Raw genomic sequence first — 27,303 nt, 5'->3', positions numbered from 1 at the left:
AGCATGGCTTCCACTACTCTTTCCCATAACTTCATGGTGTGACTGTTCAACTGATCCAGTGCACTCCTTCTCCATTCCTCAGGCATCCTCTCACCTTCCAGAATCTTGTTGAACAAACTCCCCTGCATCTCATATATATTTCTGCCACTTATTTTATCATCATTTGCATTTTTTCTATTTTTAAATCGTTTTATAGCTGCATTTGGATTTTTTTTAGTACAGTTCAGTCTCCAGCCCATGATAAGGGACTTTTATTTTGACTTTTGTTTTTTTTCGGTATCTACAGTGCATTCACAGTTGTTTTCTGTAATCGCGCGGGGTTGAAATGATGCACATGGATCTATTTCCGGTTTCTGCTCAATGAAGTGTTTGATCTAAAACATAAACATTGTGCATTTTCATCATCAATTCAGTGACAGTATTTATTTTATTGTATTGTTGTTAAAGCGTTTCATCTGCAGAATCCCTCCAGAGTAAGTCACAGTTGATGTTAAACCAAATTACTGAATTGTATTTATTATAGAAATAAAGCGACTGTTATAAAGTTTAATTACTTTTGAATTGTATTTAAAGAAGTGTTTTTTTTATTTATGCATCAGTCCATATCAACAAAATATAAAATTGCTTGTCGCTTTTTATTAACACAGTGCATTATTATTATTATTATTATTATTATTATTATTATTATTATTATTAACACTATTGAGCAAGAATAGTTTAAATTTGTTAAACAATTTAAAATAAAATAACTGATAAATTAAAATAACTGCTTGTTTAAATAGTATATAAAATAATATTTAATATTATAATGTATACAAATTAAACAGTAAATTTGTAAGTAAATTTACAGCTTTTTATTATATTGATTAAATGTAGTAATCGATTCAATTGATTAAATAAAAAAAAATACATATACATGGAAAAAGTTAAATAAATAATTTGCATTTGTTAGACCTCATTTGGGTAATACAGATCCTACCGTATTTTCCTACCGTAAAATATACACAATATTACACAATGTATGAATTAGTTCTGTTTTCACTCTCAAACAGAATGGAGAGCCAGCACGGCAAGTGGACGCTGTCTGACAGCGATGATGATGATAACATCGTACCACCAACACCACCCAAGGCGAGGAACATCAAACCTGATCCAGCGCCCAAAGCCAACCCAGTTACTACACTGATAAACCCCAAATCAGAGCCCAGGAAACAAAACAATGTGAAGCTCGAGATTGAACAAACATCCGTCCCGATCATGGGCTCCGAGGCTCGCCAAGCAGCTCGTCTCCATCAGAGTAATCCGGTGAGATACGACAGCGATCCTCCTCCAGCACCGAAACGCAAGAGAAAAACAGAGGAAGGAGGCTGGAATCTGTCCAGCAGTGATGATGATGACCATGACAGAGATGGACCTTCATCATCAGCCACTAAGAACAAACCAAAACCTCGACCAGCGAGCTCCAGTCCTCCGAGAAAGAAGCGCGAGTTGAACCGTCCCCCGAGTCCACATGGTGATAATTATTATAAAGAGGAACCCAGCGATTTCTTCGAGGCGAGTTTAAATAACATGAACGATACGTATCGCTTTTATTTAAACAAAGTCACCGGAATAGAAAAGAAGTTCAACACTGGAGCGTTGCACATCAAAGGTAAACACGTGTACGTTAGATGTCCATTAATCCAATATTTTTGGATGCACTTATTTATAATTTCCATAATAAAATTTTTTCCTTCAACAGAAATTCTGTCTCCTATGTTCGGCACGCTGAAGGAATCCGTCCAGGTACCGTCCTTAATTTAATAATCAATAACAGAGTGGTGTTATGAAGCCTTAATGAACAGTTACTATCTTCCTACAGCCTCTTTTCACAGCCTTCTCCTGAACACTGGAGACTCCTTCTGTAAACATCTCCTTAGATCATTTACATTTTTACCATTTCATGTATATCACAACACACACATACATTTGCACACTGGAGCAATAAGCAACAGCAGCAAGCTCTGGAAATGTGTGTTTATAAAATATATATATATATATATATATATATATATATATATATATATATATATATATATATATATAATGTATGTGATTATTAATTTATTTTTTTTTGTCTTCACAGTTTAACTACTGCTTTGATATTCCATGGATGGTTCAGCAATATCCTCCTGAGTTTAGGTAGGGAGAGACATTACACAGTATTTACACTTTTTTTTTTGGAGTGCAGGATTCCGCGTTCCTCCGCTCTTTCCATATAACATCTGGAATACATTCAGACTCTTACAGAACTGCACAATTTAGTCATGTTATTCATGATCATGGTTTTTGGCTCTGTAATATATAAAGTATATAAGTATAGTGCAGGTTTAATAATCAAACTACAAAATATTATGATGTATTTTATATAATAGAATTATATTCTTTAAATGTATTTATTTGCTCATTTGTGATAAAATGTATTTACACATTTTCAGCAGGATAACAAACACTACAAGCTACTGTTGAATAGCTGAACTTTTTTTAACTTTGTGGAGTAAATGATTTGAATTTTTGCAACATAATGTTATAACATTATACAAAATCTGCACAAAAAGTGTCTTTTTGTACCTGCATCAGCAAAGTATATACAAAAAAACCCAGATATTGCTGTCCTTTAGAAATATCTGGGTTTTTTTTTTTGATGCTGCCTTAATTTTTGTTCTGCACTTAATTTTTGTATTGTCACCTAATTTCTGTTCTGCCGCCGTAATTTCTGTTCTGCCGCATTAATTTTTGTTCTGCCGCCTTAATTTTTGTTTTGTCCCCTAATTTTTGTTCTGCCCTTAATTTTTGTTCTGCCGCCTTCATTTTTGTTTTGTCCCCTAATTTTTGTTCTGCCCTTAATTTTTTTGTGCCGCCTTGATTTTTGTTTTGCCCTTAATTTTTGTTTTGCCGCCTGAATTTTTGTTTTGTCCCCTAATTTTTGTTCTGCCCTTGATTTTTGTTCTGCCGCCTTGATTTTTGTTCTGCCGCCTTGATTTTTGTTCTGCCGCCTTAATTTTTGTTTTGCCCTTGATTTTTGTTCTGCCGCCTTAATTTTTGTTCTGCCGCCTTAATTTTTGTTTTGCCCTTAATTTTTCTTTTGCCGCCTTAATTTTTGTTCCGCCGCCTTAATTTCAGTTCTGCCCTTAATTTTCGTTATGCCGCCTTAACTGTTCTTCATGCTAAGGGAGTATTATTTTAATAAAAAATAAAATGGAACATCTGGACATTTATAGATTTGTTTGGTCAAAGGAAATCTTAATATTGTTACATTATCTAGTTTATTGCATAGAAACAAAAACACGCATGTATCTCTCAAAAACCATAAAACTCTCGGTGTTTAGAAACTTCAAACAGCCACTGTACGGTTTGACCAAACAAATCTATAAATGTCCAGATGTTCCACTTTATTTTCATAAAAAAAAAATACAAAATAAAAAAATAAATAAATTAAAAAAACCTTAACATGAACAACAGCTTTACACACTCTCAACATTAAAAAACAGTAAAAAACAGTAAAAAACAGTAAAAAAAAAAAAAAAAAATCACAAGAATAAAACAAAGGACACACACACACACACACACACACACACACACAGGTATGTTATTTTATTAATTATTTATTTATTTTTTAGGAATAAACCTGTAACTATCGTACACGGAGAGAAGCGGGAGTCGAAGGCTCGGCTCATCCAGCAGGCTCAGCCCTACAGCCACATCCGCTTCTGTCAGGTTCGGCTTTAACAATCTCTTCAAATGTGTGTAGGTTTGTTTGCAATACATACAATAGACTGTAGTTCTGGGAAATGTGTAATGAGTTTTCTCTCCACTTGGGGGACGTGCACTTCTTTAAAACAGATAAACCACTCTGCATTATTATTATTCTTTTTTTCCAATAAATGCTTCTCTAGTTAATGCAGTATCATAGAAATAAAGGTGTTGCATCATCATCATCATTATTTTTATCATCATGCACATTTATTTATTAGCGTGAAAAATCTCAATCGTATTATATATTTGAAATTGGATCCTGTTACAGACAACAAAGATTGGAATGGATTGAGCAAATGCAGCTTTTTTTGATGTTCTCTGTAACTCTAGGAATTTTGGGAATGCTCAGGGTGGGCTAGACTGCTTCAGAAGACCAGTGAGATAAACCAGAGCTCAAACCATTTAGAGGTTTAAATGCACCTGTCTGTAGTCAGATCAGAAAATTGATGAAGATGGAGTGAGGCTGAGTGGAGAAATACACATATTATTAATTGAGAGTTCAAATTGAACATCTGTTTGTTTTTAAACAGGCCAAGCTGGATATTGCCTTCGGGACTCATCATACGTAAGTCTCTCTCTCTCTCTCTCTCTCTCTCTCTCTCTCTCTCTCTCTCTCTCTTAGTTTGCGAAAAGATTAACACTTGCACTATTTATCACAGTTCAAATCTGGCCTCAACGTAAACTTATAAGTGCAAAACATCTGGGGTTTTCAAAAATACACAATGTCAGGAATACTGTATTATTACTATACTAAAGTTAAATTTAAGACTTGTTTGCTCTTTTGTATATTTCTGTTGTTTGCATTTGCAGGCAGCAGATGGTTTTCAAGGCCGTGGAACAAATGATTTTTTACAACTTTCCTGTTAATGTGGTGTTTCGTTCTGTTGTTCAGCGAATTCGAATGCAGATTCTGTGTGCTGCCACTTTGTTGCTATGGTTTGTTACTAAATTTAGATCGAAACACACGAGAGCCCGAAGCGGAACTGAACAAGCGGTCGTCAGTGTAAAATATAAACACAAAAGATGGATGAATTAAGTCAGAGGTACAGTTAAAATATGCCTCATATGACAGACAGCTCAAATTCGGAGTACTTTTCACTGTGTCGTAGCCATGTGGCGTTCGCAAACGAGACACTGAATCCAGCGACGCCGTTCACTGGAAAGACCCAAATCCTAAACCCTAGAGTGAAAATGTCACCTTGTGTGCATCCATGATCGCTTTACACACCTTTTTCCGCTAATGCAGGTGTGTCCAACTAGTAAGGAATAAAATAAAATGTTTTGATGAAGCAGAATGAATATTACTGTAAAGCTTTCCCTGTATCAGTATCAGTACATCTCAATATTTGCTATAGAAATGATAACCCTCAAAAAAAAAAAAAAAAGCAAAAGTATCATATCATATGTTATATAAGATTTATGAATGCCTTCTAACCAATCACGATCCAAAACAGCTAGGGTAGGAAGAATGTGTTTAACCTTTGAGCAGAGTGTTGAACCTCTGCTGGACCTCTGCTTCATAGAGTTTAAACGCCATGTTCCACACTGAATAGTAATGAAGCACATTTCCAGTGAAAGGGTCAACATGTATTATTCAGAAGCGAGTGAGTGGGTGGAAGCTTTGGAGATGCGAGCAGGTTTTTTTCCCCTCTTTCACTTAATGAAGCAAATAAAACATTACTGACATGATCACACCTGCGGCAGGCGGACCGAAAACTCCTCTCAGGTGTATTAGAGCTCTGATCAGAGGTCTTCTGTTCAAACAGAACATCTCGTGCCAGCCGCAAACAGGCACCGTGGTGTATAACCACATAAATCATTATTCCTACAATACTTTATAAAACTGTCCATGGCTATGTAAGTTAATCTGCCTATCAATCGTGCGCATTTTCACCGCTATATTTTCCATAATTTCACCAGTCATTTGTTATCAAAATGTTACTGAACCGTACAGTGGCTGTGAAAAGTTTCTAAACACAGAGTTTTATGGTTTTTGAGAGACACATGCATCCTTTGACCAAACAAATCTATAAATGTCCAGATATTTCCACTTTATTTTTATTAAAAAAAATCCTCCCTGAGCATGAAGATCAGTTTTACACTCTCAGCATCCAGACACTTTGTTTCTCCAAACATTCAGCTAAAACACTTTGCTGTGCCTCTTGTAAAACTTGCCATAGTTGTTCTTCATTAGCTGGAGATTTCTTTGTGATTTAGTTCATCCCAGAGCAGTTCAGAAGGATTCAGGTGCGGTGACTGGGCAGGTGGTTCCATAATAAACACTCCAGACGACTGTTTGCTCTCTAAATAACTCTTACAGAACTCGGACGTATTCGTCACTTTGGCTCATCGTCTTGTTGTACGGTGAAGTTCGCACACATGGTGTTGAAGTATGAAATGGGATATATGTTGTTTCAGGATTCTGTTTACTTTTCGGGATAAATCTCCAACCTTCCCTGCTCCAAAACAAACCCAAACCATTAATCTTCCACCTCCATGTGACTGTGGGGGTGAAGCAGCCTGATCACATCTCCTGTCCGGTTCTCCATCTGATAAAGGTTCTTTTGATGGAGACAAAATTGTCCCATTTGGACTCCACAGAACATTCTTCTACCCGTTCACTGTTCACTTCTTGTTTTGTATGCAACAAAATTTTTTGTTATTTTGCTCAGAAACAAAAAGAATATTAATTTGTCTCAAAAAACATCAAAGACTCTGTAATGTTCAACACAACACACATTTATTCACAGCGTCCATTCTTTTTACTTAGTTATAAAAAATAAACTTCACTAAAAATCATTTTTACCCATTAAACATTTGCTTTACTGATGTGCCAAGTCTCAATTCGAGCACCAAAATCCACCATGATGCACACACCCGGCAATTAAAACCGTCCGTGTGGAAACACAGCAAAAGTTCAGTTTGGTGTCCTGATGATTTATGTAATTTAAAACACCGTAATTACTTTTAAAACATTTTAAACAGAGTTTGTGAAAGAAAGAAACTACTTGTTATTGGAAATTGAATTGCAAACAAACTGCCCCTTTAATCTTATTTAAAGGAAATGTATGATACATATGAAGGGTATTTGATGCTAACAGTCGTGTATACGGACGAGTGAAACGTGTGCTCTGTTTCAGGAAGATGATGCTCTTGTGGTATGAGGAAGGCTTCAGGGTCATTATCCTCACATCGAACCTAATACAAGCTGACTGGTACCAGAAGACTCAAGGGTAACACACACACACACACACACACACACACACACTCACGCTTATTACACACATTTGGAAACGTTTGGGTCTTTTTTACTTCTTTTCTACTCTGATTATATAAAGCCACTTCGTTTCTGTTTGACAGTTTTAGCGTGCTGGTGTCTTTTTTTTTTTTTTTTTTTTTTTTTTTGGGCCAGTTGCCATGACAACACAGCGAGCAGATGCTTTTTGGAAATTGAAACGAAGCTGATTTATTCCAAATAGGTTTTAATAGAGTAGAACTGAGCTTTTTTTTGTGAATCTGCATTAATCAGTCACACTACGAACATATACTGTCTACAAACTGCCACTTATCCGCACTGGGGTGCATTAGAACACACTCATTAATATAATTAGTCATTTGGGGGTTTTTTCTTTCAAGTATTTGTTTCTGGTATATGAAAAATCACATACTGCACAACTTGCATGTAAAGCACGAGAGCATGAAAGGATGATTGTAGCTTTAGAGCTGACCGACTGCTGATTCCTGCTTGAATGAATAAATCACAGGGATTCCCTTGATCGTATATGTGTGTGTGTGTGTGTGTGTGTGTGTGTGTGTGTGTGTTCTCTACATCTGCCTCTTTTAAAACAACTACCTGCATGTCTTCCCTCACCACATCCATGAAACTCCTCCTTGGTCTTCCTCTTTCCTCCTTCCTGGTGTCTTCATCCTCAGCATTCTCCTACTGATATACCCCATGTCCCTGCTCTGCACATGTCCAAACCATCTCAATCTCACCTCCCTCACAGTGTCTCCAAAACGTCCTCCATGCGCTGTCCCTCTAATAAACTCATTTCTAATCCTGTCCATCGTCGTCACTCCCAATGAACATCTCAACATCTTCAGCTCTTCTCTCTCCACTACAATAATATATGAAATAAATTTGTATTATTTCCGCCCCGTAATGACTGTTCATAAAGAGTAATATCGTCAGCTAAAATACATACGGACTACATACATGCAATATTGAATATGAATGTGTTGTGAATCTTCTGCCCTCCGTCCTCTCCGTGTCCTGACATCTCTCGAGTGCCACATTTCCTTCATCTTTCGGAATCATACACAAAGCACTACGAGGGCCCTCATTAACGTCCTGCTGTTCCCTCGTCAGGCTGCATCTGAACCCAGGCATCCTTTCATTATTCCTGCCTCATTCCCTCGCTCATTGTTATTCACGTAATTGTCGACTTGTCTTTCAGCTAAACAGTGAAAATCATTATTTTATTTCTCGTTTTTCTGTAAAAATCTAAAAAAGTGCACTCGTTTTGTTCAACCAGGTCGTAATTGTAATGGAAATGATTGATTTAACACTTTCACCTTTCACCACTGTCGCCACTCAACACACCGTCATCGCTCAACAAACCGTGACCGCTCAATACATCTTTATTGCTCGACAGGTCACCGTTTAACACTGTTTATCGTTGTCCCCGCTCATCACAGGCACCACTCGACATGCTCAGCACAATAAGATTAAAAAAAATAATCCACAAAAATAAAAAGACTTCATCCTGCAACACAATCAGTTTACTACAATATGGCCGACTCATTTTGCACTTTCAGTTCGTCATGGTGCTCATTAAATAACACTCACAAATGATTCATTAGCTGTTCTAAATACATGTTCGTTTTTCACATTTAGTCTATTTAGGCGTGTTTTGTCTGATAACTTTATTTAATAACAAAGCATAAAACATTAAAAGAGTTAAATAAAGCATTTATCCAGTGACTAGACTACACACTTTCTGAGAGAGAGAGAGAGAGAGAGAGAGAGAGAGACAGTCGTCTCACTTCACCTCATGTCATAACTGTGATTTCTTAATCAGGACACATGATCCGTCATCCCAGGGGTTCTCGTCTCTCACTGTGAGACAGGTTCGACACCGTGTGCTACTTTAATGGCGTGTTTAAATCTTCTCTCGCAATAACAAAGGTGCCGTTTGTCAGGCTAAAAAAAGGCATCTGCCTTTTCTTTTTTCCTTATGCTTTCATCTCCTCCATTCTTTCCTTCTTTTTTTTTTCTTGCCTCTACCCCCACCCCTTATATATTTCCTTTATTCTTTGACATTGTCTTTCATTTTTTGTCTGTCTATAATAATTTGCATGCTACTTTTGTTCCTTCGTTCCCTCTGTCTTTACTTCCTTTTTTCTTATCTCTCTCATTCGTTCATTCTATTTTCATTCGTTTCTTAAGGCTGCTGCTTGTCATAACAACTGCACATACTCTGACATCCTTTGTCGTTCTTTCTGTCTTTCATTCCCCTTCATAATAATAAATCTCCTCTCTGTGTCTCCTGCAGACTATGGATGAGTCCTCTGTACCCACGGTTACCAGACGGAAGCCCGGACACAGCCGGCGAGTCTCCTACATTCTTCAAACGAGATCTGCTGGAGTATCTGAACGCATACCGAGCCCCAGAGCTGGCCGAGTGGATCGAGAGGATTAAAGAACATGACCTGTCAGAAACCAGGTGAGGCCGAACGATGATCTTCAGCCTGGACCTGAAACCTTGAGTACGCTCACCTGCACTCTTATTTTATTTTGTAGGATCTACCTTATCGGTTCCACACCAGGAAGGTTTCAGGGATCCAACATGGAGAAGTGGGGTCATTTAAAGTTACGGAAGGTAAGTAACACGAGATAATACCTGAAGTCCCTCGATCGCAGGAAGTTGTTCAATTATATCAATAAACTTTTATTTGAGCCACATTTATTATTATTGATTGATTCAAGTCATTTTCTGTGGCTTATTTGTTTGTATATTAAGCATGTCATAGATGTGATAGAACAGGTTTCTCAGGAACACGAAAAAGCTGTGGGTTTTCTAACTTCAGGAAAGAGAAAACAAATGCTGGTGAAGGAACGACAGGTGGTAGCTGCTGTAACATAAGCGATAAATGGAACTTGGGGATGAAATATATAGTAGGTTATATATTTTTTAAATAAAGAAACATGTTGGCTCTTTAAAACAAGAGTCTTCTTCAAAACACTTTGATTTGGTTCTTAAGGCTCTAATATTTTCTATTTGATGATGTCACTGAATGATCTATTATACAGTTTGAATCATTAAGTGAATGTTTCTATATTTGACAATTCTACAGAAATTACTCCGTAAGAAATTTCTGTATTTTTTCCCGGTCATAATATCAATATTACATCGTCATATTGCACAGTATTGTGAAGTTGTATGTTTTTTTTTTTTTATGGTTCTAATCAAACTTTTTTCCGCCCAGTTGCTGAGAGAATACGCGCGTCCGGTGCAGAACGCCGAGAGTTGGCCCGTGATCGGTCAGTTCTCCAGCATCGGCTCTATGGGCCTCGATAAGACCAAGTGGCTGTCAGCAGAGTTCCAGCACACTCTGACAACATTGGGGAAGAGCGCAAAAACATTAACGGCCCCAGTGACGAGGCTCCTGCTGGTAAGCGTTTTGAAAGATCTCGCTAAAGCAGGTGCAATTAATAGAGCCGCGTTTCTGCATTTTAGCTCTCACGGTGAAGGTCTGCGTGCCCGGAGAGACGCTAGAATGAACACAGCACATTTCCTCCTCCTAACCCACTTCATCCATTAGGATAAATGAGCACTTCGTTTTCCCCTGACGACTTCATTAATGCAGTCGGGCGGAACTGCAATGAAAATTGCAGATTTATTTACGTTCACTTCAAAGTGAATTTTTTTTTTTTTTTTTTTTTGCACCAAATAAAATGAAACTGCTCCTTTCTAAACTCGTCGCAGGAGAAGTTTTATTTCTTTATCTAATGGCATGATGGGTTTAACTAATCTAATTTCTCAAAAATTGAGAAATGCATGGTGTCTGAAATGTACAATATCTATGTCTTCATTTCTAATGGAATAAATCAGGCAAGTTTTACGCTGCCCGTTCAGCCTGATGCTATAATCAGGATGTATAGATTTCTTGTCTCCTCAATCAAATTTGTAGACCTGTACAGCGTCTCAAACTGACTTCAACTGTGACTTCTGATAACGTAATCGACAAAAAAGAGCAAGAAACACTTACGGGTCTCATCACTTTCTTCCTCAGCAAGAGGTTTTTGTCTCACTGAAAACTCCAGCAAAAGAAACGTTTTAAGGGAAAATGTTTACTACATTAAATTAATTACTGTTTACTATTAATTCTAAAATATTCAACACAATCTCATTCAGATTCTGATACCACAATACTGATTTATTTGGCTGAATTTGTTGATTCGATTAGTTAGCATATGGTTTAAATATTATGGGATTTGTTATATAAGGCAGTGTAAGAACAATGAACCTGCTACGATGTGATACTACCGACAATAATCGATTTATAATCCTCATCATTTTATATTAGCACATCGACCCAAATCGTTTGACTGTTACACCCCTGCTAGGTGCCGAATAAAATCGATGCGATATTAAGACGTGTTAAAAAAAATAAAAATAAAAATACAAAATCAAGCTGCGAGACTGATTTTCTTCTTCTGCAGAGATTTTGGAAGCAGGAATTAAACTCTAATCCGTGCACAGTCTGCGCCCCGGGTTTCCTGGAATGTCGTTTCTCTGCGTGTTTTTAATCGAAGAGAAACGCAGCGAGAGGTGAACCAGATGAACGGCCATCTGCACCAGCAGGCCAGGGCTTTAAAAGCATGCAGCGATAAATCAGAGAGAACGTGTGCAGCTTTCAGCCTTACAGCTCACACATCTAGGAGAAGACGATTCGGTGCACCATATCAACCATTACAGATGTTTTTATTATCCGTTTACGTGCAACATCTGCCAAACACGTCCATGTCAATCGGCTAATACAATAATGATCGCTAACATACTAATATATCATTAATATAACCCACTGATTGCTGACTGCTGTTCTCAGAAATGAATCAACACCTTCCGACCAATCAGAATTGAGAATTCTATTCCGGGTTATGATCTTTTATTTATTTATTTATTCCCCCCACTAGGTCTATCCTTCAGTGAACAATGTTCGCACCAGTTTGGAAGGCTACCCAGGTATTATTTCCATTTTCTTTCCATGAAGACTTTGTTTCAAATAAATGTACTTTTATATTAATTTCATATTTAATTTAGTTTAAAAACTGTATATAATGTTTTCTTTGCTGGATAAGCAGCTGCTTTAAATATTACTATTTAATGCAAATCTTTTTATTTTCAAGCAAAAGCTGTACGTTTAAAGTTGTATATGGATGAATGTACTTTTTTAGACTTTTTAATTATTATATGATTATTAAATCAATGTAATGATAATGATTTTTATATTTTCTATATTTAATACACAAGTGAAATTTCCTACTGTATTGATACAAATTTTTTTAGTTTTTTTAACCAAACAAAATTATTGCTTAAACATTCACAGGAAATATTACATATTCTGACCACACAAAATACTATTTTTCTTGCATGGTAAACTTTATTAAATGTATTATTTATGATATTTCTGTGCAGCTGGAGGTTCTTTACCCTACAGTATACAGACAGCACAGAAGCAGATCTGGCTGCATTCCTATTTCCAGTAAGTTTTGTCCATCTTCAGAGGTTTTTGACGTCATTGCAAGGTTTTTTGTGTGTGTGTGTGTGTGTGTGTGTGTGTGTGTGTATGTGTGTGTGTGTGTGCACGTGTGTGCGTCTCATTATTCCAGGAGCCTCCCTCAAGAGCCATTCACATCCAAATCTGCCCTTTTAAGAACATATTAAAAGACCGTTTACCTCATTTGCCTTATAATTGCTTTCTGCCTTAAGTTGATTGATGTCTCTTTATAGTTGCCTTAATTTACGCTTCGTCATCACAAATAGCTCATTAGGATGCACCTGCTTTTAAATCCTTATTTTTCGAGTTCTCTCTCGTCTCATTTCACTGATCTTTTGCTCATGTTTATGTATTAAATGTTGTTTCCCTGAATTAGTTCAGTTTTCACTCAGAATGAGCTGCTAGTCGTTAATATTCGTAAGCAAAGCTCAGATGCTCATTAATATTTATTAGCTGACTTGCTCAGTTTTGAAATACAACTGAGCTGAAGTTAGTGTGAATTTTCAAAGTAGTAAACTAGAAAAAGTAGAAGTTTGGTAAAATCGCACACTGTGTGCCTGAGATATATTCGGTATCTGTATAAAGAAGATGAACACATTTCTGTAAGTTAAAATAATCTAGCAAGTGGTTAAAAAAAATAGTTTGCAGTTATTTATATAATTAAGTATATTTACATATATAACTGTATATAATTTGTTGTATTGCAAACATTCTTTTTCCCTCCTGCCTTCTGTCTCTCTCTTTCTTCCCTCACTCTTTCTTTCTATCTTTCTTCCTTACTCTTTGTGTCTTTCTCCCTCCATACTTCTGTCTCTGTCTTTCACTTTCTCCTTCCACCCTTGTGTTTCTCTGTCTGTCTCTTTCTCCGTCTCTCTTTCTCCTTCTGTACTTCTGTTTCTGTATCTCTCTTTCTCCCTTCACACCTCTCTCGCCTCTCTCTCTCTCTCTCTCTCTCTCTTCTCCCCTTCTACCTTTTATCTGTGTCTCTCTCTTTTGCCCTTGTTCCTTCTGTCTCTCTGGGTCTCTCTCTCTTGTTCTCTATGTACTTCTGTCTCTCTGTTCTTTCTTTTCTCTCTGCCTCTATGTGTCTCGCTCTTTCGAAACCTCCATATCTCTCTCTCTCTCTCTCTCTCTCTCAGTGAATGGAAAGCTGAAACCTCTGGCAGAAGCAGTGCGATGCCCCACATTAAGACCTACATGAGGACGTCGCCGGATTTCTCTGAGCTGGCCTGGTTTCTCGTTACAAGGTTTGAAAATCAGACCTGTAATTAACTGTACTTTAAAAAAAAGTCGCTCGTGAACGTCCCCATGTAAACACCGTGTAAAATAACACCTCTTTCATCACTTTTACACGTATAAGCATGCAAATGTTTCAGTTTTGTGTATTTATTATTTTTACTAATACAATCAAGGCATAGTTCATCATTTACCTCAGCTAGTTTATGCTTTTCATACCGCTGGATTTCTTTTAGGAATTTTTGCCTTCTTCCTCTCTTCTCTTTCTCTCTCATTTACTGTCTGTCCCTCTCAATCACACACGCTTTTTTTTCTTTCGCTCTCTCTATCGCTCAAAAACACTGTTCATCTCTCCATTTGCTTCTCTCTTTTGCAGCTTCTCTCTCTTTCAGAAACCTCAGACAAAAGCAATTATTATGATGTAATTATTTCTCGTTTGTTAATCTCAGAAACAACAAACAAGAGTAATGACCGAGTTTGTGTCTCTCTAGTCGTCTCATCATCATCAAAGCTTTGTGAGAAAAAAATCAACAGGAAACATTCAGGAATTTCGAAAGTCCATTTGTCTGAGAATTGTCTAAAAAGCTTCGAAATGCTCACACAGCAGACGCAGACGCAGTCACTTCCACCATCTAATCAACAGCGAGGGCTTAGGGTGCCAGTTTTCTCTTTTTTTTTTTTTTTTAAATAAACGACAAATACACATCCCTTCCTCCCAGCCCGATAAACCTGACGCCATCTCAAGAGAAATATTCTCACTGCCAATTTCTGGACACGAAGCTCATTATCTCAGAAGCGCTCGCGTGTTTGATCAGGAGACGTATTATTTAACGTGACGTCATTTCCACAACAACATGCACCCATTTATTAAAAATGCACCCTATATTTCTGTGTTTAGTCAGGTCTCATTTCACTAACCATCACCTAGCAGCAGAGTCATAACTTTCTGCCTTTATTACTCTGTTTTGAAGCTCTTGTGTTTATAAGTCTTTAATGAGTGTGTGTGTGTGTGTGCTTGGACTCTGGACCAGGATCGTGTTTGCATGTCAAAAATGGTCACTCCTTAACAATTGGTGCTTAAGTGGAGCGAACGAGCAGCCCGTGGACTGTAAAACGCAGCGAAGCGTGGCACTAGGGCACGATTCACATTGAGTAGCTTTCGAATTGTGTGTCAGGAGTCAGTGAAGGAGGGCTGAAGAAGAGACTCGAGTACTGCGTGCTACTCTTCATTTTGGTTTATGTGCAGTAGACACATAACAAAACAGAATGCAAGATGTTGTAACAGCGATGGGCTTTTTTCAAATCAGGAGATTTAGGGAGGGTGTACGATTATGAATGAATAAAAACAATAAGAATAAAAACACATTGATTTGTGCTGTTGAAGGAAACATCAGGGTGGCATGAAGCATGGTTACTGTTAACAACTCAACAGCCAATTGACAATTTTTACAGCCACATTTATAATTACATTTATGTTCGTCAATCATCCACAAGACACATTCGTTTCCATTATCACTTACTTTATAGCAGCTGTAAACAGTTCCTTCACCAGCTTGAAATCGCCATTGCTTGATTAACACCATAAGCGTAAATGGGTAGCTTAGTCATTAAGGCATTAGACTTCAGGTCCAAATGTTGAGTTCAAATCCTAGCCAAACCAAGCTTGGGCCCCTGAGTAAGGCCCTTAACCCAATAGCTACTCAGTTGTACGAGGAGATAAATGTAAGTCACTCTGGATACGGATGTCCACAAATAGTCATAAATATAAAAGTAATTAATGATTATCCACACACCGAGCAAGTGGTTACAATAAATAAAAATAGCACTATATTTTTTGCATTTCAATGCCAGATACAAATAGTTTGTGCACTACAAATATACAGATAGATATAACAGCCCATTAGTGCATTATTGCTCCACACTCATTATCTTGGCATGTCTGAGCACATTTTGCACACAATCGGTGTGTTCAGGTGAACAATCCGAGAGACATAATACTTTTCTTTTCTATTCATTTGATCAGATCACTTTCTAGGAAAAAAGTACAGATGATACAGTAGCGAGATCTCTGTTTAAATTGCAATCAGAATACACCGGAGACTCCATTATATTTCCCACGCCTTCTCAACTCCTGCTAAGTTTCTCTTGCCGGCTGGTGTGCATCAGCCTGAAGAGTGTGCTGAGTGGAGCTCGGTACGTTTATACAGGGATGTGGAGTGGATTTAAAGGAGGTCAGCAGCACCAAGTTATTTGTTCTCTTTCATGAAGATTAAAGCCTCTCGAGTCAGACACTGCCTCTGCTGAAATACTTCCTTGCTCCAGCATCAACATTCCAGCTCGCTTTGTCCAAGCGCTGTGAGAAATCCCAACATGTAACATTTGAGGTTTTAATGATTGCATCCATAATGTGAGGCTCTGATTACTTTCTGAGCGAATCTATTTTTGTCATTGTTTGTTCAAGGGGCTCAGAACATCTCTACAACCTTATCCTCGTTATAAAAGCCATAATAACCATTACAACCATAACCATAACAACCCATGTATTTCTGAAATAGCTAGCTGGCAGAGGTGTATAGAGTACCTGGAAATCATTCTTGAGTGAAAGTATAAATACCATACTTTACTGTAAACGTTACCAATTTCATAACGACTTGAGTAAAAGAACCGTGCTTGAGTATTTGACTCTTATTGAACGTAGGCTCAAAGATGCACTAGTCCTCAACACCGAAACGGCATAAACAGTTGATTTGTGAGGTTTTATTTCCTAAAATACAAATCAAATTGTACACCTTGACACTGCATGAACCAACAACACAACAGTCTCTTCAATACTCCAGAATAAAACAAAGATCAAACAAGTCGGTCAAAAAAAAAACTTTAATTAACAAACAAAATGACAGTATCATGTCACAAAGTGGGAGAGCCTGTAGTATTCAATGGATCAAGTCAAGTTTATTTCTATAGCGCTTTTCACAACAGACATTGTCTCAAAGCAGCTTTACAGAAATCAACAGTGAAGGTGAACGGTGTGCATTTATCCCTGATGAGCAGCCGTAGCGATTGTGGCAAGGAAAAACTCCCTTAGATGTGATGAGGAAGAAACCTTGAGAGGAACCAGACTCAAAAGGGGAACCCATTCTTATTTGGGTGACATCAAGAGTTTGATCATAAACAAACAAAATTAAAGTAAATAATTTTACATAAAGTAAAACCAAATATTCAGAGCTGACTGTGATTTTTATTATCAGAAGGGCTGAGATTTTTATTCAACTTCAACAAATGCTGCTTCTCAAAATGTTTGTAATTTTATTCGAGCCCTTTTTGGATTAAAAATGAGGCCAGCGGCGGTAAAAAGTCGCTCATAGACTGCAGATGCTAGCGGAAGTGTTGAGCCTTAATGACCTCTTCAACAGAGGTGCAAAATGTCATTGGTAACAATTATTGTCAATTAAAATATAGTGGAATAAAAAGTACATACATTGAATCATAAATGTCGTTGAGTAATATGAGCAAAAAGTTGCTTATATTTTATATACTCAGTAAAACTAGAGAGTAGATAAAAAATGACATAAGTACAGAATCAATGTACATTTACTCAAATACTTTACACCACTGCTAGCTGGCTAGTTATCTGTTGCTAAACTAGCCTGCATTTGTTCTATTCCTAGTCAACTACATAGCTTTGCCTGAGATTTGTGGTTTGGTTTCAAAATAAAGCCAATTATATTATATTGATATTGAATGCAATCAAACTGAAATTGCATGAAAGTGCATAATTTTCCAGATATGGAAAAAAATCTGATTAAGACGAGTCTACATATTTGGAACAACCAAGAGCTGAAGCACACTTTTAAATTCAGAGTTACTTTAAACCTATAAAAAAATATATATTTTTTGTATGTATGTATGATCCACAGTGCCAATCTGTCCAAAGCTGCCTGGGGAGCACTGGAGAAAAACAATACCCAGATGATGGTTCGTTCCTATGAGCTGGGAGTTCTGTACCTACCTTCAGCCTTTGTAAGTAACTGAGAAAACAATCCCAGTATAGATCTTAATAATTCTTCTGTACACTTATGTATATTAAGATATGCAAAGAGGACCATAAGAAGTTCCTGCAGTGCATTTTAAACACAAGGAAGGCTTTACACAAAAGTCTAGACCTTTCACATCTAGCAGCTTCACAAGCACTTTGTTCGGATGCCTCATTAACTATTATATATGTACGCAGTGTTTATAATAGGAAAATGGATTTAGCTTTTTATGTCTGTAACACTTCTTGAAAATCTTTTATTTTATCATCACAGACTCCAGGAATTGTGTTATTGTTTTCATGGCATAAACATATGGGGTTTCAGACGTGTAAAATCCCGTTTGTCATCCATTACATTACAAAAAGAAATGATAAATGTCTCTGTTCTCTGAAAAAACATAAACCCAAGTTATTAGAGCACTTTGTGTTCATGCGCTCGATTCTTTGGCGTGTGCATTTGTTTCTCAATGCATCAGTCACTATTAGACAGTGTAATAAAGTGTAGTAAAGCCATCAGGATGCTGTACAGCAGCACATTTCTGTTTATTTTCCCCCCCAGTGTATGAACATAGTCGGCTTTTGTGCAGTCCGTGTGCATTCTCGCTGGGTAATTTGTCCTTGTTGGATTACTTCAAAAGTTGCTAAGCAACAGTAAAGCTCAGCTCACTAGCTGTAGTAGGAACGGAGGGGACCGTAAGTGACCAAAAGAGCCCCGGCATAGGATGTGCTCTTTAACTGAAGAAAAGATGACGAACAGCCTGTAATCAAGATTATCACGTTCACTCGTTTAAACTTTTCGCTCCTCAAAACGCACAAGTATTTAAACGCCTCAGAAATGTATTTAATACGAACTCCAAGTTAATGTCATCGCTTGTTTTTTTTCACGGCCAATGTGAAATTTTATGAGACATTAAAAAGTCAGGTCACATTTTTTTTCTCACTCTGCTTTGCAACGTCATTCCGTTTCAACACGTGCTCCAGTGGTGCATTAATCAAAAGTCGTTTCTTTTGAAAGTCAGACAAATTCAACTAAAAACATTTTTTATTCTGTTTGTAATTAAAGCGTAATCAGAACGTGAAACCACGTTTATTTTGCAGTCATTATCCACGGCCAGGCAGGACTCTGTCTGAGTAATTATGAAGTGTTGCTATATAACAGAAATAACAGCTGGAGCTGGAGTGTACACTGTTAGTGTAAGTGTTAGAGAATCTTCATCAACCCCAGGATTACTGTTCAGGCTGAACTCGGACTCTTATTAACTTCCCCAAGCTGTAGAACTGATACACAATCATTTATCATCTGCTCCATCAGCATTAACAGATGGACCAGGACAGGTGAATTGATGGATTGATTGGTATATAGATAGTTAGAAGGATACAATGGATGGTTCAACTGGACGGGTAAACAGATAGATTGATTAATTGATTGATTGCTAGATAGATGGAATGTGAAATGAATGGACCAATAAAAAGAAGAGAGAGACAGACAGACAAAAAGATCAATTATTAAATCCCAGAGGTAAATTCACAAGATTGGTTGAATGGATAATTGGAAGCACGGAAGGATTGATGAATGAATTGGATGGTTGGTCGGATAGATGGCCGTTCTGGGCTTTATGGCAGAGTGGCTAGACGGAAGCCTCTCCTCGGTGCAATTGGTGCAAAGCCAATGGAATCCCGCTTTCAGACTGTGTGGAACAAGATTCTCTGGTCCGATGAAACAAAGATTGAACTGTTTGACCTCAATTCTAAACGATATGTCTGGAGGAAATATGACACCGCTCATTACCAATCATCCCAAAAGTGAAGCATGATGGTGGCAGCATCATACTATGGAGGTGTTTTTCTGCAGGCAGTTGGTCAGGGTTAAGGGGAAGCTGACTGGAGCAAATTATGGAGATATCCTCAATAAAAACCTGTTTTAATACAAGAGGGTTAAACATGCTAGCTTGTCTTGGATAATGTTTTTTTTTGTCATTGTGGCTACAGTTCATGGGGTGGGGGCACCTCCATGATTATGGACAATTACAAATATATAAATAAGAAATCATAAGTAAATTTAAAAAACAGTAAACACACTGTTTGGTGTTTTCTTTATGTTTTAGTTTGAAATTATATTTTTTTAAGCATTTTTTATGAATACATTGTTTATTGGTCATAAGTACAAAGACATTGTGCGTGTAAATTTAAAATATAATGAAATAAAAAACCCGAAAAGGAAATTAAGAAAAAACCTTTCACCCCTTACTGTGTTTGCTGGACAATAACATCCCAAAATACAACATTTTATTCCACTGCTAAGCTATACATGATTATTTGTGTCTCAATGAGTGTCTGGAAAATGCATGCAACTAGATTTATCCAATTAGGTTAAATTTATACATCATTTATTCTAGCCTATGAAAGACATGAGGAAAGTCCACCAAGCTGCAGTTCTTGAACTTGGGTGTCATTTTTGATGCTGGTTTTAGATTTGATCTTTAAAACCAAAAAAACGTTTGTAAAACCAAAACATGTCCTTATTTTCATGCCTCTGAAGAAGTTCCATTTCATCCAGACTACTTAAATGTCTTTTCTATACAGTAGGTGTTCATCATTCTGGAATTTAAATGCACTTTGGTTCTTAGTAATGAGACTTTATTCCAACAGGACAAAGAGAGATGTTCTAGTCCTTCCTCCCCTCATTGTGCTCCACAGGGATTCAGCATACCGTAGAGCTCTCATTATATCCACTGCTGACTGATTTTTCCTTGTATAATGTCTTTCCATAGCAAATTCGCACATTTCCAGTGGAGAACAACATCTTTCCCATCTCCAGCTCCTCCACAGGTTTCCCGGTGCCCTTCGATTTGCCACCGCTTCGCTACTCCAGCAAAGGTGAGAATGGACTTGTCATTTGTGTGATTTAAAACTCCAGGGCAGATTCGTCCAAAACCCAACAGAGAATTCACTCTGAAAGGACAGGAAGATGATCTCAAGGTTCAATCAGATTGAACTCTTGGTGCAGAAATGTAACACGAGTCAATTATGGATTTCTTTTGATTAATTTATATTATTGATATTAACAAAAAAACAGGGCTGCAATAAACCTGTGGGGAGAGTGTTTCACCTCAAAGGACAGTTGGGATGATAGAGAGGTAGAGTAACAAAAATGTCTTTAAGGATCACAGATTTTGTGGAAATGTAATTTTAGGTTAAAAAAAAAAGTCCTGCCTTTAAAAAACTGAGCGATTATACCTAATTAAACAACTCAAATCAATTTGTGGAGACATTTTAAATATGCAAATGAGCGCCCATTTATTGATCTGCTCCATCTTTTGCATATTTCCCTAAAATCAATCTAGAATAGAATAGGGAAATCTAGAATTTATATTTACTTATTAACTTTACTGTCATATCAGTCAGCGAATTAAAGTTTTAGTCTGAGTGAGATATAATGTAAGTTTTGCTGTGTGTTAGCAGACATCAACGTTTGCATGTTTTATGATCGTCCGCATTTGAGCATTTTGATCGCTCCATAATTGCCATCGAAAAAATCCATTTATCTCCTTCGCCACATTTCTGTAAAAGATAATCGTGGGCTCACAAGTCTTCGACCTGCTGCTCAGTCTGCATGACCTTTAATCATACGGAGGAAAAGGACTGGCTATAATCACTGAAACGGTCTGAGTCGTCATTTTTTGAACCGAAGGAGAAGTCGTCTACGGTTGCCATGGCAGCGAACATCTTTAATGATAGAGGACGATTTCGGCCGATAGCCGTTATCCACGAGTGGGCTGTAAAGAATAAATATGATCTGGTCGGCGTGAACGCGAGAGACGCCGAACACTTGATCTTTATCAAGTCGTGACGAGAACAGACAGTCCTCAGGCACTTTCCTGCTGAAAGTCACTATCACGACCTTAGCGGCCTTGGACGTGTGCAGAACAGCAGTAAGAACGGCCTATTCTTTCTTCACTTTATAAACCTGCTAAGAAAAATGTTTGTTTCGCTCTAAATACACGTCCGTAAACATGCCCCTGAGCGTAGTATTTAATCTCATGGACAAATAAAAAAAATCTGCGATTTTTCACCTTCAGACAAACAAAACACTTTCACTAATACACTGTAAAGGCTTCTTTACTGCATGCTCACTCAGTGCAGCTTCAAATCGGTGGAATATTTTATGGCCGGCTATTTATACCAACCATAACCGTATAGTTATTTCTCATAAAAGATTATAATGAACACATTTTCTTTGCTCTTATTTGAAAAGTTTATTATCCATCACAAGAGCAATAATTTTTTTTTTCAGGAAAAAAACAGATAAACTCCTATCATGTAATGATGAAGACGGCGAATGCAGTTCCAGATTAAGAGAGTGTTTATTAAATAAGCGGGCAGACGAATTCAAATCGTAATTTATATTTCGTAAACGTGAAGGCATGGGTCAGTCAATCAGCGAACGACATAACCTAGGGCAAAACAGCAACAAGAACCTGAAACCAGTGCAAGATCTAAAACCAGGGAAAGGTAAAGAGCAGAGAACCAAGTCAGCTGAGGCTACGTCTAAAGCAAGATTGGATCGAATAGATCGAGGTGGAGTTGTTGCTGTGAGTAACAAAAGCGTATAGAGTATAAAGTTGCAAAAGCGAGTGAGAAAATAGACTGGAAGATGTGCCAAAACATATACGCCCAAATATCGGACAGCTCCAAAGAACAGTATCCTGATGATGCTGCCTAAGAAAAGCAACCTGTAGTATGTACAAACTTCAATCTTTAACAAGACAAGTGAAAGAGCAGCCGAAATACCTGCTGTACAATTACTAAAAATGCTGTTTTTCAAAAGCCTCTATTTTCACAGTCTAAATAGCGACGAGTTAATTTATCCACTTTGGAGAGCGTTTTCCACGTTTTTGTTTTCGTTGACTAACGGAGAGAAAAATATGCATATTACTGAACTGAATGTATGCAGGGAACAATGAGCGTATAATTGGAAACAGATGTGACTGATCACTATTGAGGTGATTGTGAGTGTGTGCTGGGAGTTGGAGTCCAGGGTGGCCATGTTTGAAGTTTTGTAGTGTATGATGTTAAAGTTGGCATCCAGTAGTGACCTGATACCCCCAGGTAACCTTTCTAACTTATCCGAACTATTCTGTGAATTATGAATTGAAATAGACAAGTGGACTTTGCTCAATTAGTTTTATTTCTTGTCATTTTCTTTATCTTTTTAAATACATTGGGTTAAAAATGCCAGAAATCCCTGTTAGTGTAGATGGTAAGAGAAAAAAGAAAATCCATCTATCGGTCTGTCTGTCTGTCTGTCTGTCTCTGTTCGTCTGTTCTTTTCTCTTGCTCTCTCTTTCTCTCTCCCCTACTGTTATCACCTTACATGTCAGTGATGAGGAAGACATGGTTTAATTGGTCTCTACATCGCCACAGGAGCTTTCCCTTTTACTACCATTAATGCGCTCAACATACACACACACACACACACACACACACACACGCACGCACACACTTTCCGCCTTTCCAGCAAATGTCAGGGGAGCAGTTGTGTATTAACAATAAAATAGACCTTTATTGTGGCTCAGACATTTTGTGTATAAACTGTTTGTTTTATATAAATTGTTTTCTATATTTATATTCGATATATTATAATGTATACAATATAATTATGTAATACGTTATTTATTGTATTTATGTGCACACAAATATTTATTTTATTTGTATTTTTTTTTTTTTGTGAGCAGCTCAACCTTTCCTGCCGGATTAATGAATACGTTTTTCATATTGTGGAGGATTGCGCTGTTGTTGTTCATTTAGATAATTGAATTCTCCAGTCATGTCCTCAGGCAGGCCATAATGCTCATGATAAGCATCATTCTGCTTCCTCTGAAAGCAACGGTTTTTTGTTTGTTTGTATTTTCGGCAGTGTTTCGACCTGGATGCGAATATATCAGACTAATTGAGCACGGAGCAGTCGTGTGCATTTAGTAATCAGGTGTTCGGTTTCATAAATAATATAGATGCATCCAGCTCTGTGTGAGCATGTAGCCTTTGATGGGAAATCTTTTCTTCAGCTTTTTCATCCTTTCTGATGTAATCGGGATAAGAAGCTTTATGATGTTAGCTTGCGATGAAGAGCAACTCATAATGTCTGGGTATTAATGTGTTTACGGAGGTCTTATCCTTGACGGCAGGCTTTGTTTTAATGGTTTAATACGACTGTGTCTGCCGGTTGCCATGGACACCCTGGTGCTCAGCCTAGATGCTCCTTTTCTAAAAATCTGAACCTTCACTATTAAGTCAGTGTGACACGGCATGTCAGCGAGAGCTTTGACCTGTTCCCTTGGAGCTCTAACTTTCCATATCCATAACATAGTTGAGTTTAAGAACAAGCTATTTAAAATGTGTTAATATTAGAACGATTTAACTACTGTACTACATTAAAGACTGTGTGATAGAAGGGTATCTGTGGGAGTGAAAGGGAAAGTTTATAGGACTGTGGTGAGACCTGAGATGTTGTATGGTTTAGAGACAATGGCATTGAGTAAAAGACAGGAGGTGGAGCAGGAGGTAGCAGAGCTGAAGATGTTGAGATGTTCATTGGGAGAGACGACGATGGACAGGATTAGAAATGAGTTTATTAGAGGGACAGCACATGTAGGACGTTTTGGAGACAAGGTGAGGGAGGTGAGATTGAGATGGTTTGGACATGTGCAGAGCAGGGACATGGGGTATATCAGTAGGAGAATGATTAAGATGGAGCCACTGGGAAGAAGGAGAAGAGGAAGACCAAAGAGGAGGTTTATGGATGTGGTGAGAGAAGACATGCAGGTAGTTGGGGTGAAAGAGGCAGCTGTAGAGGACAGGGGGGTATGGAGACAGATGGGAGAAGCCGAAAGAAGAAGACTACATTAAAGACTGTCCCGCTCTCAATTATATAAGTAGAACAGGTTTACTTAACGTCCACCAGTCTCTAAAGACTGAATAAGCTCTGTTTGCAAGAGCACGTGGTGATCTGTGACCAATCACAGATCAGCCGAGTCTCCATCAACTAATCACTGATCACCAAAACAACCACTTACTGATCAACAGTGTTTTTCATTAACCAATCACAGGTCACCATTGCATAAAAAAAAATCAGATCAAATGGATGAGAGAAGTTTATCCTTTAAGTTTCTGGTTGGGTTTTGCCACGAATAGCAGTAAAACAGGAATTCTGCAGCGTCAGTTGTTTCTAAAAGATATTTCTGATGAATGGTTGTGCTCATCAATGTATATCTGTTTCTTTAGATCAGCCATGGATCTGGAACATTCCATACACACAAGCACCGGACACTCATGGTAATATCTGGGTCCCATCCTGAAAAGTTTTCCCGTTGCAACGAGGACACGACTGAACATTACAGTATTGTGAACTTGGACTCTTGACTACAGTAAAACATGGTGCTAAAAATGAAAAAAAAAAAACAGAATTTTTTATATTTTTAGGTAATAAAGAATTCATAAGCATAAATGTGCTGAGACTCTTGAGCTTGTAGTGTTTTTTTTTATTCGCGAATAGTATTTCCACACGTGTAATCCACATTGTTTCTGAAAATAAAAACACCCCCCCCTCCCCTCCCCTCACTCTCCACACACTTTCATCACAGACTGATGCAAATAGCAGAACGGTCCCTCTTGAGACAAATTGCTGTTTTCAAAGAAGCATGGCTTTTCTTCTGTCTGAATGGCACCTGCATGCAATGAGACATTGGTAATTATGTTCCAGCTCCAAACTGAGGACCTGCGAATTAGTTTTCATCTCGACCTTACCCAATCAGTTTGGGCACCGTTTAAGTGTAATCATTTCACATGTCATAGTGAGAGCACTTTCCATTGTTTGTGTGTGTGTGTGTGTGTGTTTGCAGGACAACATAAGATAGCAATCTGTCTGCGAAAGGAAAACAGCGAGAAACGATATACAGCGTGGGTAAGAAAAAACGCGAGGCAGGATTCTGGTCGGTTTTTCGTCATGCCACGCTCGTCATGTGCTCTCTAAAGTTTGCAAACACCTCAAATTAGGGAATTGATTAATGTTTATTCAGTGGCCATACACAGAAATTTGATACGTTGCCTAGCAACAGCGTCGGAAATTACCATCACAGCTGTAACGACTTGATCTCTCGCGAATTGAGTCTTTTTTTTTTTTTTTTTTTTTTTTTGGACAAGAGTACATCTCAGATCCGCATACATTATCGGGAAAAAGGAGTAGAGTACACGGCACTTGAGAAAGCAGTATGAATTATGTATGTCGTTCAAAGCCTACACGGACATTTGTGACATTTACAGATACCATTTTAGGATTTGACGGAATTCTGTCTTTCATCCTAAAAAGGTCATTCGGTATTGATCTCTGACTATTTCGGGTTGTTTCTAAACATTGTCAGAAGAGGACGACCGAACGCCGGGGACGTATCGTGTCTCCCAGTCCGTCTGACCTGACCGAAAGGTTGCCAAATTTTAGACTGTTTATTTCATACAACAACAATGATGATGCCATGCCAGCCGTCTCACATGTCGCATGTGCATTCGGTCGAAATCGAACACGTTTCTCCAGTCTGAAGAACGGACGAGTATTTTGTGTGATTGGGGTTGGCAGGTTTCACCTGAATTAAAAGCACACAACCTTCTTGTTCTCTCGAATTAAACTTTTTGCAAAAACCAAATCCACGAATCTCATCAGTAGACATTTTTTGGTCCCTAACTTAAACATTATATAACCATGAGTACTCCAACCTTAGTGCTTTTAATTCCTAAACTTTTCACCAATGTCCTTGACATGACAAGATGCAGCTTTAACAAATATATAATAAACTACGCCTACGTAACAAATATACATTACATAGGCGATACATTTCCTGACCGATCACATTTCATGTCCAGGATTATTATTTTGATGACCATGGTTTCTTTTTAAAACCAAAACACACCCACCCATGTACTTGCTAATTTAAAGACTCAATTTGGAATAAAAAACACCACCATGGCAACCCTAATTGTGGCGTATTCTGTTTCTGCTGTTACATTTACGCCAATAAATAGGTGTGTGAAATGAGAAATGTTGATTGAGTTGTTTTTTTTGTTTGCATTGGAACAACACAAAAAAATGCAGTGGACAAAAGTATTGCCCCCCCCCCCCAACTTAATATTTGGTAGCAGTTTCTTAAACGTCTCTACTGGAATTTTGGACCACTCTTCATTTGCAAACTGCTGCAGGTCATTCAGATTTAAAGGATACCTTCTCCCAACTGTTTTGAGATCTCTTCACAGGTGTTCTATGGGATTCAGATCATTGCTGGCCATTTCAGAACTCTCCTGCGCTTTGTTTGTAATCATTTCTGAGTGCTTTTTGAAGTATGTTTCAGGTCATTCATTGTTCTTCTGGAAGACCCATGACCTCTGGTGGAGACGCAGCTTTCTGACAC

At 37.8% G+C, this 27,303-nt stretch overlaps 1 protein-coding gene across 1 annotated transcript; it reads left to right on the top strand.

The window, feature by feature from the left end:
• The first annotated feature begins 310 nt into the window (after positions 1 to 310).
• Positions 311 to 25,369, top strand: tdp1 (tyrosyl-DNA phosphodiesterase 1). The gene is made up of 16 exons (XM_046854973.1): positions 311 to 473; positions 1,053 to 1,651; positions 1,742 to 1,785; positions 2,126 to 2,181; positions 3,660 to 3,756; positions 4,326 to 4,360; positions 6,936 to 7,028; positions 9,351 to 9,521; positions 9,599 to 9,677; positions 10,285 to 10,470; positions 11,996 to 12,044; positions 12,498 to 12,564; positions 13,719 to 13,826; positions 17,733 to 17,835; positions 20,620 to 20,725; positions 25,130 to 25,369. The coding sequence occupies exons 2-16, from the start codon at positions 1,054 to 1,056 to the stop codon at positions 25,201 to 25,203; spliced, it is 1,866 nt and encodes a 621-aa protein (XP_046710929.1). The 5' UTR covers positions 311 to 473; position 1,053; the 3' UTR covers positions 25,204 to 25,369.
• The last annotated feature ends 1,934 nt before the right edge of the window (positions 25,370 to 27,303 follow it).

Source organism: Silurus meridionalis, chromosome 8, assembly GCF_014805685.1.
Source record: "Silurus meridionalis isolate SWU-2019-XX chromosome 8, ASM1480568v1, whole genome shotgun sequence".
Lineage (NCBI taxonomy): Eukaryota > Metazoa > Chordata > Actinopteri > Siluriformes > Siluridae > Silurus > Silurus meridionalis.
Note: the sequence above shows the minus strand (reverse complement) of the source record. Positions and strands in the feature narration are given on the sequence as shown.